The following is a 20,865-nucleotide window of genomic DNA, read 5'->3' on the forward strand; positions in this document are numbered from 1 at the left end:
AAACAATTTAAAGGCGATGCTACCAAATACTAATTGAGTGTATGTAAACTTCTGACCCACTGGGAATGTGATGAAAGAAATAAAAGCTGAAATAAATCTTTCTCTCTACTATTATTCTGACATTTCACATTCTCAAAATAAAGTGGTGACCCTAACTGTCCTAAGACAGGGAATTTTTACTAGGATTAAATGTCAGGAATTGTGAAAAACTGAGTTTAAATGTATTTAGCTAAGGTGTATGTAAACTTCCGACTTCAGCTCTATGTGATGGGTCATCAAGTTATAGCAGCAATCTACCTCACCAAGCAAAGTGAGAAGAATAAGTGCACCACATTGAAACTGCCCAACAACACCCATTGGGGTGGTGTTGTCATCATGTTTGACAGTCTCCTGGAGGGGAAGGAGTCTCTCTAAGAAATGGCAGTATCACAGTCTGCCGATATGAGCAGCCCCATCAAGAGGATCCTCCTGGATTATGTTTTTTTGGGGAGAGTGGTAAGCAGCCTGAAACTCCTGAAACCTATAGCAGTAGCCATTGCATGGATTTAGGGAGACAATGCCATCCTGTCTGATGTTCAGACTCTGTTTGCAGATTTAAGGGAAGAAATCCGTACTGCCCACTTCACTGTTGCTCCAAGCAGAGGAAACTGCAGAAATACATCAAAAGCATGAAGACTTCTGCCTGAAGCCCATACACGCGGCAGCGTACATGTTGGACCCCAAGTATGCTGGCAAGAGCATCCCGTCTGGGGCAGAGATCAACGAGGCCTATGGTGTCATCACTACCGTGTCTCGCCACCTTGGCCTGGATGAGGGCAAGGTTCTTGGCAGTCTGGCAAAGTACACTTCCAAGCAAGGGCTTTGGGATTGAGATGCAATATGGCAATCGTGCCAACATATCTCATCAGCCACCTGGTGGAAGGGACTTTGTGGATCTGAGGCTCTTTCCCCTGTTGCCTCTATCCTCCAAATCCCACCAACATCAGCCGCCTCAGAGTGCAACTGGTTGTTGTTTGGGAACACACACACACACACCAAAGCACGCAACAGGCTGACCAATACAAAAGTAAAAAAATTGGTGGCCAAATTTGAGGCTTTTTGAACCTGACAATGAGCCATCCTCAACAAGGAAGATGAGGCCTCAGAGTCTGATGTTCAAGAGGTGGACATTGTCCAGGGAGGATGTCCAGGGAGAAGACATGGAAGCCTGAGAAGAAGACAACCAAAGCTTTAGTTTCTAGACTATCATTTTACGTTGTTGAAAACGTTTTTGGGACATGTGAAATCATCCCATGTGAAGAGTCAACTCATTTAATTAAAGTTCAATTCGTAACTATTTAAAAAAATATATATATATATTTCTATTGGATAGATTTAATAATTTGCAATTATGTCTACTTATAAAAAGGTAAAAGGTTTGTTTTTCTCCATATGATATGGTAAATATATCCAATGCAAAAAACATCTACATTTAATTGGTAATAATATACATTTGCATATATTTCTGTTAATTCACATATATTCCCGTTAATTCCCATATATTCCCACAGAAAGTTTCCATCTCTGAATATTCCCCAAAATGTGCAACCCTAGATTAAGGTATGAACTTGTAAGTCTGTATCATGTGCCGTTCACTCTTAGAAGACGGTAAGTCCGTGTAAGTGTCTGTACTAAAACATGCAGACGTTTGCCTCATTAGGACTGTATTATCTCTCCAAAGCCACTCATATCCGGCCTCTCTTGTTCCCGTGGTAACAACAGGGCACCCAAATCTACGATGCTAAGCGTGGTACCCTGGTGGACCTGGGCATCCTGGATGTGATGCAGATCTTCGGGCGTGCCGGGCGGCCCCAGTTCGACAAGTACGGAGAGGGCACCATCATCACGGCACATGACAAGCTGAGCCACTACCTCACCCTGCTCACGCAGCAGAACCCCATAGAGAGCCAGTTCCTTGAGACCATGGCTGACAACCTCAACGCTGAGGTAGGGACACACACGCCACCGTCAATAATATAGCTGGGAAAGGTCTTATCCACAATCACACATCTTCAGGACCTCTCTTTTAACAATCATACCAGTGTTTCCTCTGCAGTCATTTAGTTGTGGCGCTGCACCATGGCAAAATGGCCATGGTGCATTTGCCGCTACGCCAACAAACAAAAAAATTCATCGTCAACAAATATTTCTGCCTAGGCGCACTTTGAGGATGCTAGAAGAGTCCAAATGTACTTTTCCTCTGCAAACAAAGCGAGTAATGAATAAAAAAAATAAAAAAAGCTTACCTACTATAGTAAAATAGTTCTATCCAAGGTAAATGTTCCTCTAAAGGCACATTGAAGTTGCGAGAGCCATAGGGAGGGGAATATGCATTCTGACTAGTAGTCAATGCACAATAATTCTTAGTGCATTCGTGGGGAAAACAGCAGTTGTATTGGCCTTTGTTAAAAATAGGGGGATCCCAGCTCTCCATTCCTACTTTATTTCTCAACTCCTAAATATGTGCAAACTGCACCAGCTCAGCAGTCATTCGCACGATAGGTGAGAGTGGGCTAAGTGTAACACAGGGCAATTATAGGGTAACTTGGGTAAAAACGCCACCCTAACTCAAAATATTTTGGGGGGAGTGGTTTAAAAAATTGTCATGAGACAGATGTAACTTTTAGTTGTTCAATAGTAATGGCAATCAGGGAAAGGGGTTTCTGTGAGAAGTACAGACAGGTGGGTGTTACCCCGGTTAGGGTAAATTGGGGTAAAACACTATCAGGTAGGATGTGTTTATATGCACGTTTTAGGGGAATGATCAGCCCAATAGGGTAAATGCAGATAGGCAACCCCATGCTTTCAGCCTATTTATTTCTAGCCACGGTGCTGTATCAGTTGGGCTACAGGTGACCGTGCGTATTGCTAATAGCATACCTGATAAAATGGACAATGCATAGGCTATAAGCATGGTCCAAAATGTTATAAATAATGTACTTTTTAATTTTATTTATCAAGGAAATTTCAGAAAATGCCCGTAGTATATATGGCGTTAATAGTGGAGAATGTTAGTGTTTCACAGTATTACTTACCCGCGAAGTGTTGTGATTGGCTGTGATATTGGCCTATTGATTTCTCCCGCCGAAGGGGCATCGGTTGTCAAACTGGGAAAGCTGTTCTGACTTTGTGGCTGTTTTATCTAGTGGAGATCGCTCATTTCCTGGTTGCTAAAATGTTAAACTTCGCTCAATTTCAGTTTGTGAGAAAACAAGCACTGAATAGTGTAGGGAATCATTGTTCTGTCTAAATCGCTGTGAAGTGTATTTTCAATAACAAAAAATATTGTTTTTACAGCTGTTTGAAGCTGGTATACCAAATGAAAGTTAACAATATTTATCTTTAGTGTAAAGATATTTCACAGCGATCTGTGTTTGACAGCAGATGCCTAACTGGCCCCCTTCAATCATGTTCTCTTCTCATCTCCATCCAATGCCCTTTTCACAAAATAAACACAGTACAGTAAGTCACCACTAGATGGCACCCACCTCAAGGATTCAATGAGGACTTATTGAGAAGGAATCAATGCTGAGTATGGAATCTCCACCAGGTGCTGCTAGGTGGCTAGAATGACTGAAGGTGAATGTGATGTTATTGATCTCTCTCTTTCGCCCTCTCTCTGCAGGTATCACTAGGGACTGTGACTAACGTGGAGGAAGCAGTGAGGTGGCTGAGTTACACCTACCTGTACATCCGCATGAGAGCCAACCCTCTGGCCTACGGGATCAACCACAAGGCCTACCAGGTACACACGCATGCATGCACACAGACACACATGTACACACACACAAACGTGCGCACACACACACATGTGTACACACTCTACTGTACACACTCTACTGTACACTCTTATTGTCTAGCTCTCTGTGTTAGATGGACCAGGTCTGGAGCTGTACTGTAAGGAACTGGTGGTGATGGCAGGGTTAAACTGTTCTGTCTCTGTGTTAGATGGACCAGGTCTGGAGCTGTATCGTAAGGAACTGGTGGTGATGGTAGGGTTAAACTGTTCTGTCTCTGTGTTAGATGGACCAGGTCTGGAGCTGTACTGTAAGGAACTGGTGGTGATGGTAGGGTTAAACTGTTCTGTCTCTGTGTTAGATGGACCAGGTCTGGAGCTGTACTGTAAGGAACTGGTGGTGATGGTAGGGTTAAACTGTTCTGTCTCTGTGTTAGATGGACCCAGGTCTGGAGCTGTATCGTAAGGAACTGGTGGTGATGGCAGCCAGGAAGCTGGACAAGGCCAGGATGATCCGCTTCGAGGAGAGGACAGGATACTTCGCCTCCACTGACCTGGGCAGAACCGCCAGTCACTTCTACATCAAATACAACACCATGGAGGTACACCAGAGTTCCATAACATGATATTATGTTATATGCTATGTTGTATTGTACACTGAGTGTACAAAACATTAAGAACACCTGCTCTTTCCATGACATACAGTACCAGTCAAAGGTTTGAACACAGCTATTGATTCAAGGGTTTTTCTTTCTTTTTCCTGTTTTCTACATTGTAGAACAATAGTGAAGACATCAAAACTATGAAATAACATGTTAGGAATCATGTAGTAAACAAAAACAAATCAAAATATATTTGAGATTCTTCAAAGTAGCCACTCTTTGCCTTGATGACAGGTTTGCAAACTCTTGGCATTCTATCAACCAGCTTCATGAGGTAGTCACCTGGAATGCATTTCAATTAACATGGGCCACCATCCCTGTGGAAAGCTTTCGTCATCTTGTGGAATCCATGCCCCGACAAATTGAGGCTGCAACTCAATATTAGAAAGGTGTTCCTCATGTTTGGTGTACTCCAATGTATTATATTATTGTAACCGGGTATAGATACCCTTCTGTGTAGGTGTAATATGGCATGGTATTATCTACAGTAACATGCAATATACAACTAGATAACCGCTGTTCCTTATGTCAACTTGATGTTTCTGTTTGTACACCTCCTCCTCCATGCAGACGTTCAACGAGCTGTTCAACTCCCAGAAGACAGAGGCTGACATCCTCAGCATCGTCTCCAAGGCCGAGGAGTTTGAACAGGTCAAGGTGAGAGGTCACTCATCACACATTATAGACTGCTGCAGGACACCTGCTAAACAGTATAGCAAGGTCTTGATATAGTTTGAGTACCCAGGTGGAAAGACTCCTGACTCTGTGTATGTATGTGTGTGTGTGTGTGTGTGTGTGTGTGTGTGTGTGTGTGTGTGTGTGTGTGTGTGTGTGTGTGTGTGTGTGTGTGTGTGTGTGTGTGTGTGTTTTTCAAGGTGCGTGATGAGGAGATGGAGGAACTAGAGCAGATGCTGTGTAACTACTGTGAGCTGCCTGCTGCAGGCGGAGTGGAGAACGGATACGGCAAGATCAACATCCTACTGCAGACCTACATCGGCCGGGGAGAGGTGGACAGCTTCTCCCTCATCTCAGACCTGTCCTACGTAGCACAGGTAGGTTACAGGCACAGCACCATACACACACACACACACATATGCTCTCTCTCCATCTGTTTCCCACATACACACACACTCATACAAACTGAACCATACCTGAAGAAACTTTAACATGTTTACATGCTTCTACCCCAAACTGAACTGAGCTAGCCCCTCTGAGGGGTCCAGCTGTACCCCTATGTCCCCTGCCAGGGGGTGCCACTGCCAAGACTCCCTTACCCCAACACATGCAGCCCCTGCCAAGACTTCCCCTTCCCTCAGCCAGCAGCACATGCCGTCCGCGTCCTAGAGCAGAATGTTTCAATCATACTGGTGTACTGATGGGGGTTTAGAAATGGTGTCTTAACTAATCATATCATACACATCCATAAACGGGTTTCCTGTTTGTACCAGCATCTCCATTGTTTCAGAGGGATCATGAGGCTTTCATGAACTGTCACAGTTAATCTGCCATTCCGGCATCTCTGCATTATGCTCTTTATGAAAATCAAATGCTTTGATATATCTGATGGAAAGTAATATGATTGGCTGGTGCATATTTCACAGTGACTGATAGCCTAGAATCTTTTTTGCATTTGGAGCCCCCCCCACATCCCATCCCCTCTTCCCATCCTCTGCTGAACCCATCTATCCATGGTTATTCTGCGGTAACTTATTCCATGTGGCTGAATATTTGGAATTGTTCACAGCAAATTCCCTCTTTGCTCCTATTTTGCCCGATTTCAGATGTGCAGCCGGTTTGGATGGCTGTGGCCGGGAGGCAGGCAGCCATAGTGGAATAGAGGGGATCTGATGGTTAATCCAGACTGAGGACTGATATGTCCTGCTGCTGTATGATACTGCCACTACACACCAACAGAGACACACACACACAAGCACAGAGATAAAGTTGCATACATACATATAGGTGGGCACACTCACAAACACTGGCAGACTCACCATCTCTCGCTCTCACACACACACTGACAGGGGCTAACTCCCTGTCTCTCATGCATACACACACACTCCTCAATGGCTTTAGCAACTGGATGATAGATAGAGCAGTTCTGCAGGCCTGTGCACTTGACCGCAGGACACCAGGAGTTCTCCTGAGAGAGTAGATTATTGTACATGAGCGCTGAGAGACCTGAGACCACAGTTGACCTGTGTTTACAGCTCTTAAAGACACATGGACACAGAGGAACTGGAGAAGGAAGGCAGCTTCATCATGAAGTTAGTTCCAACCAGGGAGATTATTGACATGAACTATGTTGGTGCTGTGACTCGGACTGTGAGGCCTGATGTGTTTTGGCTGTTGGTTGTTATTTGGAGTATGAGTGTAGGCTCAGTAAGGGTGTGAGTAGGGTTTTCTCTCCAGAGGGTTTGATGTAGGAGTGTGGTTGCCCTAGTGGCATTTTAACCAGCAGCAGACCAACATCTGGCCCAGCTGGTGTTTCTGTGTCTCTGCCTGTCTATATACCTGTCTCTGTCTGTCTGCCTGCCTGTCTCTGTCCATCCTCCCACTCAACCACATGTTCCGGACACAAGCAGACCTGACCAATCTATCACAGATAGTAGCCTCACCACGACTTATCCATCACAGCAGAGCCAGGCCCAACAAATCAATCACAGCACGGCCAGACTCTACCAATCCATCATGTCATTAACACCTGCCCAAATCAATCAGAGCCCAGTCACGTCAGATCTGATCAGTTTATCAGCGTGCAGCGCCAACCACCTGACCCATCTGTCAGGACAGACATGAGCAATCCATCAGCACACAGCCAGGCCTGACCCATATTTCAGAACAGAGCCTGATCATACCAGTCCCGCGGCTCTCGATCAGACATGATTAATTGTCCTACATCTTGTTGGATTATTTCAGTCTCTGCATGACTCTCTCTGTCCTGCTGTACCCATTGTAGAACACTGCTCTAAGTCTGGCAGTAGCCTGTCTGGCTTTTTACACCTGCTGTAATACACTACTTGTGACTATCTGTCTGTCCGTGTTTTTCTACTATAGAATGCCAGTCAAATTGTAACTGTGTGTGTATTTGGTCCCTGTGTAGAACGCAGCTCGTATCGTCAGGGCTCTGTTTGAGATTGCTCTGAGGAAGCGCTGGCCTGCCATGACCTACCGCCTGCTCAACCTGTGTAAAGTGATAGACAAGCGTCTGTGGGGCTTCGCTCACCCCCTGAGACAGTTCTCCATCCTGCCTCACAACGTGCTGGCCCGTCTGGAGGAGAAGAAACTCACTGTGGACAAACTAAAAGATATGCAGAAGGACGAGATAGGTGAGACAATACTGGGCCAAGTGTAGTGTACTAGCACATTAGACATGAATTCTATTGTGTTCTGTAGAGCTGTGTGTGTGTGTGTGTGTGTGTGTGTGTGTGTGTGTGTGTGTGTGTGTGTGTGTGTGTGTGTGCACACGCTCTTGCAGCGTGCTGTAGTAACACCACTTCCCCCTCTCTCTCTGTGTGTCCCAGGTCACATGCTCCACCACGTGAACATCGGGTTGAAGGTGAAGCAGTGTGTCCACCAGATCCCTTCCATACTGATGGAGGCCACCATCCAACCAATCACACGCACCGTGCTCAGGGTCCGCCTCCAGATCACCCCCGACTTCCAGTGGCACGACCAGGTAACCATGTCGACCTCACCTAGGATGACCTCGATGTCTCTCTTTCTCGCTCTCCCTCACACACACACACACACACACACACAGTACACAAACAGTAGACATTATCAGAGCACTCTTTAAGTGTGTCAAAATGCTGCTAACAGTAGAAATGTGTTAGTGTGACCTGTCAGTGGTCAGTATGGAGCTATCCTCTCCCTTAGTGGCCCTGCTCCTCTCCTCCTCCAGCCAGTGGGGGTGATGGAGTAATAAGTGAAAAGTGGGAATCTCACCGCTGTTCTACAAGGAGGAGCAGCTGCTGAAACAAACCTGCAGCGTCAGATTCCCACCTCTGGAAGTGTTAGTCCACATCCCAAGTACTGGTTGAAGGGCTCTTTTTTTCTTTGAATGGTTCAAATTAAGGTTTCTTTAAAGGGAAGATGGCTGATTCTAGATCAGTGTTTAGGTACATCACCTTCTTGTAATATTAACCTGCGGCTTTAATACTACATTTGCTTGAGCCTGCCTGATGTGCCAGATGGACGGTGTTTTCCGCTTTTGGGACTATTCTATTGGTTCCATTGCGACAGGCAAGATCAATCAAACACAGCTAAGTAAAGATTTCAAATGCTGTTTGAACCCAAGTCTGCTGTCCGTAAGTAGAGCCATGTCCAATGGAGGGAATATACAGTACATCATTGAATTGCGAATTAGGCAATAGGATCTCTATGGTGATTGGAGTATATCATTGAGGCAGATGACTCCTGTAGTTTGTAAGGGAGTCAGGGTGGAATAGGAGGCCCGTTGTAGCCAGGCTGTGTATGAAGATGAATGTTTGTGTGATTAGCGATGCATGCTCTGCTCATGGGAGAGTTGTTATGGAACACCCCCCAGCTTAGCCAGTGATCCCTGCTGCATATGTAGGCTAGCCACGACACATGTAGAGACACATGAGATCTCCTTCTCCCTAACTCTAACCCAAGCCATGGTCTCCAGGATAATGACTCATTCGAATAGGGAAACAGACAGAAGTTGTCGTTTTCTAATATTAATGCCTGTTTCCCCACTCCCTTTAGTATTTTCCTATTTTTGGTTCATCCGAATGTTGTGCATTTATCATGAGTAGGATGCAGAATTGTTCCTGGTTCAGGTCACATGGTTGGGAATAACTCCTATCCCTAATCAAGAGTAGTGTCCCTGATATCTTTAGACATTTACACAAGAGGGCTAGGGACCAGGCCAGAAGATGACATTATAGCTGTTGTTTTAGTGTGTTTGTCTGTGGAAACTGGACTGTCTCCTCTCTCCATGTGTCATAAAGCAGTTTCCTGGACCTGTGGTCTGTTTGCCAGACAGCAGTTTCCACAGCAGAGGAAAGGAATTGGTGTACAGTGTTCTACAGGGGGTCAACTCAGAGCAGAGAAATGTAGAGAGATACACAGTACAGTGCACCTCCTTCTCCTACTGGGGAGAGAGGAGAGAAGAGGGCTGAGGTTTCTGTTTGGAGTCACCCCAACACCCATGACTGAAGGGTTATGCACCCACCTACTAACAATTACATTGCTTTGTTTTGAATTGCTACTATCTGGTTAAACCTGGGAGTGCTCTGATCTTCTAATGCTACCGATTCTTCATGCTTCTATCTCCTCTCCTCTGCCTCTCTCCTCTGCCTCTCTCCTCTGCCTCTCTCCTCTGCCTCTCCTCTGCCTCTCCTCTGCCTCTCCTCTCTCCTCTCTTAGTGTCATGGTTCAGTGGGTGAGCCCTGGTGGCTGTGGGTGGAGGACCCCATCAACGATCACATCTACCATTCAGAGTACCTGCTCCTACAGAAGAAACAGGTGGGTTTCTGGGTACCATTAGCTTCTAGAATGTGTCTGAGAGCCACTTGTTATCCTGTGTTGAGGCAGAAGTTGCCCATAACTACAGGTCTAGGATCAGATTACCTGACCCATAATCCTAACCTTAACCATTATGGTTATGGAATAAATCTGACCCTGTATCAGTGGATATGGTTGAGCCAAGTCATACTTACCTTGTGTGTGTGTTTTCCAGGTGGTGAGTGGGGAGCCCCAACAGGTGGTGTTCACCATCCCTATCTTTGAGCCCATGCCCTCCCAGTACTACATCAGAGCTGTGTCAGACCGCTGGCTGGGCTCAGAGGCTGTCTGCATCATCAACTTCCAACACCTCATCCTGCCTGAGAGACATCCCCCACATACTGGTACTGTACAACAGACTCACAAACACAAACAGACCAACCATCAGAGGTGTACAGATGAAACAACTCTTCATACTTCACACACACACCTTTCTTTGTCTTTTTTACTTGACAAATGTACCCATACGTTGTCTCAACGTTGCCCTGTGGATTCTCAGAGCTGCTGGACCTGCAGCCGTTGCCCATCACCGCCCTGGGGAACCCGGAGTACGAGAGTCTGTACAAGTTCACCCACTTCAATCCCATCCAGACACAGATCTTCCACACGCTCTACCACACCGACACCAACGTCCTGCTGGGGGCGCCAACGGGCTCCGGTAAAACCATCGCAGCCGAGTTGGCCATGTTCCGAATCTTCAACCAGTACCCTACCTCCAAGGTCTGTCTGCCGCCCCTTCACTCTATCTCTCTCTCTTTTTCTCTTTCTATATCGCTATACATTTCTCTCTGTTTATCCTTGCTCTGTGTGTGTTCTCAGGTGGTGTACATTGCCCCTCTGAAAGCTCTGGTCAGGGAGAGGATCGAGGACTGGAGGATCCGGATAGAGGAAAAACTGGGGAAGAAGTGAGTGAGACTTGGTTATAACCATGTGCATTTCAGTTGCATTCACATCTGTCAATGACCATCAGCTGTGGTATCTATCCATCCATATATTGTCTCTTTCTCGCTCTCTCCCCTCCCTCTCCCTCCTTCCCTTCCCTCTCTCCCCTCTCTCCCCTCCCTCTCCCTCCTTCCCTTCCCTCTCTCCCCTCTCTCCCCTCCCTCTCCCTCCTTCCCTTCCCTCCCTCCCTCCCTCCCTCCCTCCCTCTTTCCCTTCCCTCCCTCCTTCCCTTCCCTCTCTCCCCTCCCTCTCCCTCCTTCCCTTCCCTCTCTACCTCTCTCTCCCTCCTTCCCTTCCCTCTCTACCTCTCCCTCCTTCCCTCTCTCCCCTCTCTCCCTCTCCCTCCTTCCCTCTCTCCCCTCCTTCCCTTCCCTCTCTACCTCTCCCTCCCTCTCCCTCCTTCCTTTCCCTCTCTCCCTCCTTCCCTTCCCTCTCTCCCCTCCTTCCCTTCCCTCTCTCCCCTCCCTCCCTCTCCCTCCTTCCCTTCCCTCTCTACCTCCTTCCCTTCCCTCTCTACCTCCTTCCCTTCCCTCTCTCCCCTCCTTCCCTTCCCTCTCTCCCCTCCTTCCCTCCCTCTCCCTCCTTCCCTTCCCTCTCTCCCCTCCTTCCCTTCCCTCTCTCCCTCCCTCCTTCCCTCTCTCCCCTCCCTCCCTCTCTCCCTCTCCCTCCTTCTCTCCCCTCCCTCCCTCTCCCTCCTTCCCTCCCTCTCCCTCCTTCCCTGCCTCTCCCTCCTTCCCTCCCTCTCCCTCCTTCCCTCTCTCCCCTCCCTCTCCCTCCTTCCCTCTCTCCCCTCCCTCCCTCTCTCCCTCCTTCCTTTCCCTCTCTCCCTCTCCCTCCTTCCCTTCCCTCTCTCCCCTCCCTCTCCCTCCTTCCCTTCCCTCTCTCCTCGTCCCTAGGGTCGTGGAGCTGACAGGTGATGTGACTCCAGACATGCGGGCCATCGCTGCGGCCGACCTGATCGTGACCACGCCGGAGAAGTGGGACGGCGTGAGTCGCTCCTGGCAGAACCGCAGCTACGTCCAGAAAGTAGCCATCCTCATCATCGATGAGATCCACCTGCTAGGTACCACAGCCTAATTCTACCCAGAAGCATATAGAGAGATCTTTAATATCTATGGGTCTGGTTATTGCCTCACAAACCCCAATACAATCAAAACTTTGTATAGAGCCTTAACTTTTACCCTCATAAACCCTCATACAAACAGAGCCTTCTATAGAGCCTTAACTTTTACACTCATAAATCCTCATACAAACAGAGCCTTCTATAGAGCCTTAACTTTAACCATCATAAATCCTCATACAAACAGAACCTTCTATAGAGCCTTAACTTTTACCCTCATAAATCCTCATACAAACAGAGCCTTCTATAGAGCCTTAACTTTAACCATCATAAATCCTCATACAAACAGAGCCTTCTATAGAGCCTTAACTTTTACCCTCATAAATCCTCATACAAACAGAGCCTTCTATAGAGCCTTAACTTTTACCCTCATACAAAGAAAATTCTTATAGAATTCTAAAGAGTTATTAATAATACTACTCTCCATAGTGAAATGCTTTGTCAAACTTTCTCACACTGGACCATACCACTGTGTCTGTATCCCAGGGGAGGACAGAGGTCCTGTGCTGGAGGTCATAGTGTCCAGGACCAACTTCATCTCCTCCCACACCAACAAGACTGTCCGCGTGGTGGGCCTGTCCACGGCCCTGGCCAACGCACGAGACCTCGCCGACTGGCTAGGGATTGGACAGGTGAGCTCTCCATAGCATCCACATACTAGACACTACAAGTATTGTGAAACGCCACTCCTGGTAAGAGTTGCATTTAGGCTCAGATCTAGAATCAGTTTCTTATCTGAATCAGGCATTACAACAGTGTTCTACCCTGATCATACCATCACGTTAGTCTCAGTTTCACATAGACAAGACATCTCCTGTAGTGTAAACCTGCTCATCATTTCACCTCCTGTCCTGTGTTCAGATAGAGTTCATGTCTCTGTCATCAGTTGGAGGTTTTGTAATTGACATTGCTGTTGTCAAGCCAACCAGTAACCACATTTGTGTTAGCCAGTGTTTTTTAGTGTTCACGTATCCGCCTCCCCTTTTCATATTTGATAAATGTAGAATAATAAATGTTTTTGGCAGGGAATCCGTGTAATAGTTTTGACCACAGTACGGTAATGGTTTGGAGTCCTGTTTCTCTGGAGCCAAGCTGGAGTTGCTTTGGTAATCAACAGAAATCACGGTACCAATGCGGACAGATGACTTGCCAGTCCTTTAATAATAATAGCAGTAATCATATCAGAAGGGTATTTAATAACCTCCCTATCCACCACAGAGAGACATGGGAACTCCTGTATGCCTGCATGACCCCAGTCACACATGAAAACCACATGTAGACAGACAGTCTTTACATTCACTTAGTATTTTCTTTTTGAGATAAATTGTATATCTGCTGAAAAACATGTTATATAACATTTATAAAGCATTCATAGCATTTACAACTGCTTATTTCTGACAGTTATAAAGTTTTACCATAACGTCATGTGTAATGCTTTTAAAACATTGCGCTCAAATTCCAACTGTATCCTACCATTCCAGTCTTCTCTGTGACGGTATTGGTTGTCTAAACATTGTGTTACTGTTGCAGAGTGTCCCTGGCAGACAGATTGTCTGGTTATAAATCTGGCTCTTTAGACTGGGGACGGGAGGGACTGGGGATGTTGGCTGGGTTTAGATGCCCAATCCATTATCCAGGCCTTTAGATATGTGTACACATGCGCCTGCCCTGCCTGGCCACTCCACACGCTACAATGCACTGCTGCCCTACCCAGCGAGCCTCTGAGCACAACAGACAAAAAGTGCTCCGTTCCCTGTCCCTCTCCCCTGGACAGGGACAATGACAAACCTTTAGACACCCAGATGGGCCTCGCAGCCAGCTGGACTCACTTTATCTATCTATCGCTCTCTCTCTCTTTCGATCTAGTTCTCTTTCATCCACACTCTCTCTCTCTCTCTCTCTCTCACTGACTGAGAGAAGACATTCATTCTCTTTCTATGGTTCTATGTCCATATGGTTCTCTTTCATCCACTGTCTAACTCTCTCTGTCTCTTTGCCTCTACCCCTCTCTTACAGGTGGGTTTGTTTAACTTCCGGCCCTCTGTGCGTCCCGTCCCATTGGAGGTTCACATCCACGGCTTCCCAGGACAGCACTACTGCCCCCGCATGGCCAGCATGAACAAGCCTGTGTTCCAAGGTACAATACACCACACACAGAAACACACACTAAGTATGCAACTACACTGTGCATCCCCCCCTCTCTATCTCTCTCTCTCTCTCCAGCGATTCGCAGTCACTCTCCAGCCAAGCCTGTTCTGATCTTTGTGTCGTCGCGGCGACAGACTCGTCTGACAGCTCTCGACCTGATAGCCTTCCTGGCCACCGAGGACGACCCCAAACAGTGGCTGCACCAGGACGAGACTCAGGTGACCAGTCTTATACTTGTTACCCCCTAGTGGAAATAACCCTGTAGTCAGAGGTGTGTACATCTACAATATTTCTCTCTTTCTCACTCGCTCTCTCTTTCTCTCTCTCTTAGTCTGTCTCTCTTTCTCTATCTCCTCTTTCACTCTGTTCTATTCCTCCAGTCTTCCTATTCCTCGTCCTCTGCTGCTTGTTGCTCTCTCCTTCCTCCTCCTGATATTCTCTCTAAGCACTGGTTTTAGTGTAATTACAGAGGGAACTCAAATCAACTTCTACAGGAAACGCCTGTGTCATATCCCATTATTTTCTCTGCATACTTCAGGATTATTTCAAGATGAGAAAATGTGCTCTGATAGAAGATGGGCAGTAATTACCTTAACATGTGTGTCTGATATATAGGGGCCCATAAACAAGGATCATTTCTTACAATACACCAGCGAACGCTCTCACTCCTATCTCTCTCTCACTCCTCTCACTCTCTCACTCACTCACACACACACACACACACACACACACACACACACACACACACACATTAAAAAACAGCAAAACAATGTATTTGCTCTGGCCTGCCAGAACCCCGGGATACAGAGAGCTGAGCAGAGCGGTGTTGGATGTGGATACAGAGAGCTGAGCAGAGCGGTGTTGGATGTGGATACAGAGAGCTGAGCAGAGCGGTGTTGGATGTGGGTACAGAGAGCTGAGCTGTGTTGGATGTGGATACAGAGAGCTGAGCAGAGCGGTGTTGGATGTGGATACAGAGAGCTGAGCAGAGCGGTGTTGGATGTGGATACAGAGAGCTGAGCAGAGCGGTGTTGGATGTGGATACAGAGAGCTGAGCTGTGTTGGATGTGGATACAGAGAGCTGAGCTGTGTTGGATGTGGATACAGAGAGCTGAGCAGAGCGGTGTTGGATGTGGATACAGAGCGCTGAGCGGAGCGGTGTTGGATGTGGATACAGAGAGCTGAGCTGTGTTGGATGTGGATACAGAGAGCTGAGCAGAGCGGTGTTGGATGTGGATACAGAGAGCTGAGCAGAGCGGTGTTGGATGTGGATACAGAGAGCTGAGCAGAGCTTTGTTGGATGTGGATACAGAGAGCTGAGCTGTGTTGGATGTGGATACAGAGAGCTGAGCTGTGTTGGATGTGGATACAGAGAGCTGAGCTGTGTTGGATGTGGATACAGAGAGCAGAGCGGTGTTGAATGTGGATACAGAGAGCTGAGCAGAGCGGTGTTGGATGTGGATACAGAGAGCTGAGCAGAGCGGTGTTGGATGTGGATACAGAGCTGAGCAGAGCGGTGTTGGATGTGGATACAGAGAGCTGAGCAGAGCGGTGTTGGATGTGGATACAGAGAGCTGAGCAGAGCGGTGTTGGATGTGGATACAGAGAGCTGAGCAGAGCGGTGTTGGATGTGGATACAGAGAGCTGAGCAGAGCGGTGTTGGATGTGGATACAGAGAGCTGAGCTGTGTTGGATGTGGATACAGAGAGCTGAGCAGAGCGGTGTTGGATGTGGATGCAGAGAGCTGAGCTGTGTTGGATGTGGATACAGAGAGCTGAGCTGTGTTGGATGTGGATACAGAGAGCTGAGCAGAGCGGTGTTGGATGTGGATACAGAGAGCTGAGCGATGTTGGATGTGGATACAGAGAGCTGAGCAGAGCGGTGTTGGATGTGGATACAGAGAGCTGAGCAGAGCGGTGTTGGATGTGGATACAGAGAGCAGAGCGGTGTTGGATGTGGATACAGAGAGCTGAGCAGAGCGGTGTTGGATGTGGATACAGAGAGCTGAGCAGAGCGGTGTTGGATGTGGATACAGAGAGCTGAGAAGAGCGGTGTTGGATGTGGATACAGAGAGCTGAGCTGTGTTGGATGTGGATACAGAGAGCTGAGCTGTGTTGGATGTGGATACAGAGAGCTGAGCAGAGCGGTGTTGGATGTGGATACAGAGAGCTGAGCGGAGCGGTGTTGGATGTGGATACAGAGAGCTGAGCTGTGTTGGATGTGGATACAGAGAGCTGAGCTGTGTTGGATGTGGATACAGAGAGCTGAGCAGAGCGGTGTTGGATGTGGATACAGAGAGCTGAGCAGAGTGGTGTTGGATGTGGATACAGAGAGCTGAGCAGAGCGGTGTTGGATGTGGATACAGAGAGCTGAGCAGAGCGGTGTTGGATGTGGATACAGAGAGCTGAGAAGAGCGGTGTTGGATGTGGATACAGAGAGCTGAGCTGTGTTGGATGTGGATACAGAGAGCTGAGCTGTGTTGGATGTGGATACAGAGAGCTGAGCAGAGCGGTGTTGGATGTGGATACAGAGAGCTGAGCGGAGCGGTGTTGGATGTGGATACAGAGAGCTGAGCTGTGTTGGATGTGGATACAGAGAGCTGAGCTGTGTTGGATGTGGATACAGAGAGCTGAGCAGAGCGGTGTTGGATGTGGATACAGAGAGCTGAGCAGAGTGGTGTTGGATGTGGATACAGAGAGCTGAGCAGAGCGGTGTTGGATGTGGATACAGAGAGCTGAGCAGAGCGGTGTTGGATGTGGATACAGAGAGCTGAGCAGAGCGGTGTTGGATGTGGATACAGAGAGCTGAGCAGAGCGGTGTTGGATGTGGATACAGAGAGCTGAGCGATGTTGGATGTGGATACAGAGAGCTGAGCGATGTTGGATGTGGATACAGAGAGCTGAGCTGTGTTGGATGTGTGTCTGGTGTATAATCCCTCATATTGGGCCTTATGAAGTCACAGTAGGCTTGGTGTTGTAAAAGATGGATATTAACATGTTTTATGGGGCTGTTCGCTTTTCACACCAAGCCTGTGGTCTGGGCGAAATAGAGAGCTCTGACTGACTTCAAACCCCAACTTGTAAAATATATATACACACACACAAACTAGTCCTTAATACTGTATACTCAGCAGAAAAATCTAATTCATAGGATACATTTCATCCTCTCTTCTGCTCCGCATTTCCTAGCTCTGTGTGTGTGTGTTGTGTGTTGTGTTGTGTTGTGTGTTGTGTGTGTGAGAGAGAACCTGACATTTACTGTATGTGTATTTTTAGCCCTGGGTGTGTTGAACTGCCCCTGCAGTGTGTTTGTTCCAGTGATATATGCTGCTCCCTGCTGTGTTTCTGTACTGGCTGTGTAGCTGCTGGAGCTCCTGTGGTTTGAGTGACAGGCGGCTGGCGCTAACTGCCTCCGTCTCAGTGGGAGTCCCGCCCTCTGCCTGAGTTAGCCTTACGTTCTCTCGATTACTTCCTCTGCTGCAGTTAGCCCCTCTCCCTCCTTCCTTCCTCTGTGAACATGTACCTCTCGTCCTGTAACTCCCCCTGTAAAACCCTCTCAAATTTTTTGCTTGCTCTGTCCCACATGTTGTTTGAATTTTTTTCTCCACCTCCCTTTTCTCCACTCCTTCCGTAGCCCCCCTCCCTGCTCATGTGCAACAATGTCTTCTTCGTCATGGATGTGCCTTCTAGTCCTACACTGTTTACTGTGTCTCTATTGGTGGACGAGATATGGTATTGTACTGTCGTAGATTAATGAGGTGAGGTCTCATGCTGTGATTGGTTAATGTTACCCAGATGACAGACATCATCGCCACGGTGAGGGAGTCCAACCTGAAGCTGACGTTGGCGTTTGGTATCGGCATGCACCACGCTGGACTACACGAGAGAGACAGGAAGACTGTGGAGGAACTGTTTGTCAACTGCAAGATCCAGGTGGGACCCTGATAGGTCCAGGTGGGACCCTGATAGGTCCAGGTGGGACCCTGATAGGTCCAGGTGGGACCCTGATAGGTCCAGGTGGGATCCTGATAGGTCCAGGTGGGACCCTGATAGGTCCAGGTGGGACCCTGATAGGTCCAGGTGGGATCCTGATAGGTCCAGGTATATACGTATTGAATAGTTGCGGGTATATACGTATTGAATAGTTGCGGGTATATACGTATCGAATAGTTGCGGGTATATACGTATCGAATAGGTGCAGGTATATACCTATTGAATAGGTGCAGGTATATACGTATCGAGTAGTTGCAGGTATATACGTATTGAATAGGTGCAGGTATATACGTATCGAATAGGTGCAGGTATATACCTATTGAATAGGTGCAGGTATATACGTATCGAGTAGTTGCAGGTATATACCTATTGAATAGGTGCAGGTATATACCTATTGAATAGGTGCAGGAATATACGTATCGAGTAGTTGCAGGTATATACCTATTGAATAGGTGCAGGTATATACCTATTGAATAGGTGCAGGTATATACGTATCGAATAGGTGCAGGTATATACCTATTGAATAGGTGCAGGTATATACGTATCGAGTAGTTGCAGGTATATACGTATTGAATAGGTGCAGGTATATACGTATCGAATAGGTGCAGGTATATACCTATTGAATAGGTGCAGGTATATACGTATCGAGTAGTTGCAGGTATATACCTATTGAATAGGTGCAGGTATATACCTATTGAATAGGTGCAGGTATATACCTATTGAATAGGTGCAGGTATATACGTATCGAGTAGTTGCAGGTATATACCTATTGAATAGGTGCAGGTATATACCTATTGAATAGGTGCAGGTATATACCTATTGAATAGGTGCAGGTATATACAACAATGTTGCAGATATAACACTGAAGGTGTTTCTGCTTTACTTTGTTAAATCCATGACAGGTATGACACTCAAATCTCTCTCTGTCTCCAGATACTGATAGCCACCAGTACTCTGGCCTGGGGAGTCAACTTTCCTGCCCATCTGGTCATTGTCAAAGGTACTGAGTACTATGATGGGAAGACCAGACGCTACGTGGACTACCCCATCACAGGTACAGGCTCATTCCAGTTTCCATCACTGTTTCTGTATTGAATTAAGTCTACTTCTATTTTCCTGTCATGTCAAATACTCCCTGTTTGGTAGTGAGTTAAAAAGTCCAATACATCCATGTGTTTTCATCTGAATGTGTAGCTGTGGTTTATCTCTCCTGTAGTTACAGTAGGTTGTAGTTCTATAGGTGTGGTTTATCTCCTGTAGTTACAGTAGGTTGTAGTTCTGTAGCTGTGGTTTATCTCTCCTGTAGTTACAGTAGGTTGTAGTTCTGTAGGTGTGGTTTATCTCTCCTGTAGTTACAGTAGGTTGTAGTTGTTCTGTAGGTGTGGTTTATCTCTCCTGTAGTTACAGTAGGTTGTAGTTGTTCTGTAGCTGTGGTTTATCTCTCCTGTAGTTACAGTAGGTTGTTGTTCTGTAGCTGTGGTTTATCTCTCCTGTAGTTACAGTAGGTTGTAGTTGTTCTGTAGCTGTGGTTTATCTCTCCTGTAGTTACAGTAGGTTGTAGTTGTTCTGTAGGTGTGGTTTATCTCTCCTGTAGTTACAGTAGGTTGTAGTTGTTCTGTAGGTGTGGTTTATCTCTCCTGTAGTTACAGTAGGTTGTAGTTGTTCTGTAGGTGTGGTTTATCTCTCCTGTAGTTACAGTAGATTGCAGTTGTTCTATAGGTGTGGTTTATCTCTCCTGTAGTTACAGTAGGTTGTAGTTGTTCTGTAGCTGTGGTTTATCTCTCCTGTAGTTACAGTAGGTTGTTGTTCTGTAGCTGTGGTTTATCTCTCCTGTAGTTACAGTAGGTTGTAGTTCTGTAGGTGTGGTTTATCTCTCCTGTAGTTACAGTAGGCTGTAGTTGTTCTGTAGCTGTGGTTTATCTCTCCTGTAGTTACAGTAGGTTGTAGTTCTATAGGTGTGGTTTATCTCTCCTGTAGTTACAGTAGGTTGTAGTTCTGTAGCTGTGGTTTATCTCTCCTGTAGTTACAGTAGGTTGTAGTTGTTCTGTAGGTGTGGTTTATCTCTCCTGTAGTTACAGTAGGTTGTAGTTGTTCTGTAGGTGTGGTTTATCTCTCCTGTAGTTACAGTAGGTTGTAGTTGTTCTGTAGCTGTGGTTTATCTCTCCTGTAGTTACAGTAGGTTGTAGTTGTTCTGTAGGTGTGGTTTATCTCTCCTGTAGTTACAGTAGGTTGTAGTTGTTCTGTAGGTGTGGTTTATCTCTCCTGTAGTTACAGTAGGTTGTTGTTCTGTAGCTGTGGTTTATCTCTCCTGTAGTTACAGTAGGTTGTAGTTGTTCTGTAGGTGTGGTTTATTTCTCCTGTAGTTACAGTAGGTTGTAGTTCTGTAGGTGTGGTTTATCTCTCCTGTAGTTACAGTAGGTTGTAGTTGTTCTGTAGGTGTGGTTTATCTCTCCTGTAGTTACAGTAGGTTGTAGTTGTTCTGTAGCTGTGGTTTATCTTTCCTGTAGTTACAGTAGGTTGTAGTTCTGTAGCTGTGGTTTATCTCCTGTAGTTACAGTAGGTTGTAGTTATGTAGCTGTGGTTTATCTCTCCTGTAGTTACAGTAGGTTGTAGTTATTCTGTAGCTGTGGTTTATCTCTCCTGTAGTTACAGTAGGTTGTAGTTGTTCTGTAGCTGTGGTTTATCTCTCCTGTA

The 20,865-nt window shown here is 46.6% G+C and overlaps 1 protein-coding gene across 2 annotated transcripts in view; it reads left to right on the plus strand.

Annotated features, from left to right (window-relative positions):
- The window catches only part of LOC129857329 (activating signal cointegrator 1 complex subunit 3), a 155,619-nt gene that overhangs the window by 106,757 nt on the left and 27,997 nt on the right, over positions 1-20,865 (plus strand). For both annotated transcript variants that reach the window (XM_055925461.1, XM_055925460.1), the window contains exons 17-33: positions 1,762-1,986; positions 3,665-3,784; positions 4,213-4,377; positions 5,008-5,094; positions 5,313-5,489; positions 7,541-7,766; positions 7,962-8,116; positions 9,832-9,930; positions 10,145-10,313; positions 10,469-10,689; positions 10,789-10,874; positions 11,808-11,974; positions 12,518-12,663; positions 14,048-14,168; positions 14,255-14,397; positions 17,974-18,111; positions 19,105-19,225. In XM_055925461.1, coding sequence (XP_055781436.1) covers positions 1,762-1,986; positions 3,665-3,784; positions 4,213-4,377; positions 5,008-5,094; positions 5,313-5,489; positions 7,541-7,766; positions 7,962-8,116; positions 9,832-9,930; positions 10,145-10,313; positions 10,469-10,689; positions 10,789-10,874; positions 11,808-11,974; positions 12,518-12,663; positions 14,048-14,168; positions 14,255-14,397; positions 17,974-18,111; positions 19,105-19,225 — 2,566 coding nt within the window. The remainder of the gene's footprint in view (positions 1-1,761; positions 1,987-3,664; positions 3,785-4,212; positions 4,378-5,007; positions 5,095-5,312; positions 5,490-7,540; positions 7,767-7,961; positions 8,117-9,831; positions 9,931-10,144; positions 10,314-10,468; positions 10,690-10,788; positions 10,875-11,807; positions 11,975-12,517; positions 12,664-14,047; positions 14,169-14,254; positions 14,398-17,973; positions 18,112-19,104; positions 19,226-20,865) is intronic.

Source organism: Salvelinus fontinalis, chromosome 6 (assembly GCF_029448725.1).
Source record: "Salvelinus fontinalis isolate EN_2023a chromosome 6, ASM2944872v1, whole genome shotgun sequence".
Classification (NCBI taxonomy): domain Eukaryota; kingdom Metazoa; phylum Chordata; class Actinopteri; order Salmoniformes; family Salmonidae; genus Salvelinus; species Salvelinus fontinalis.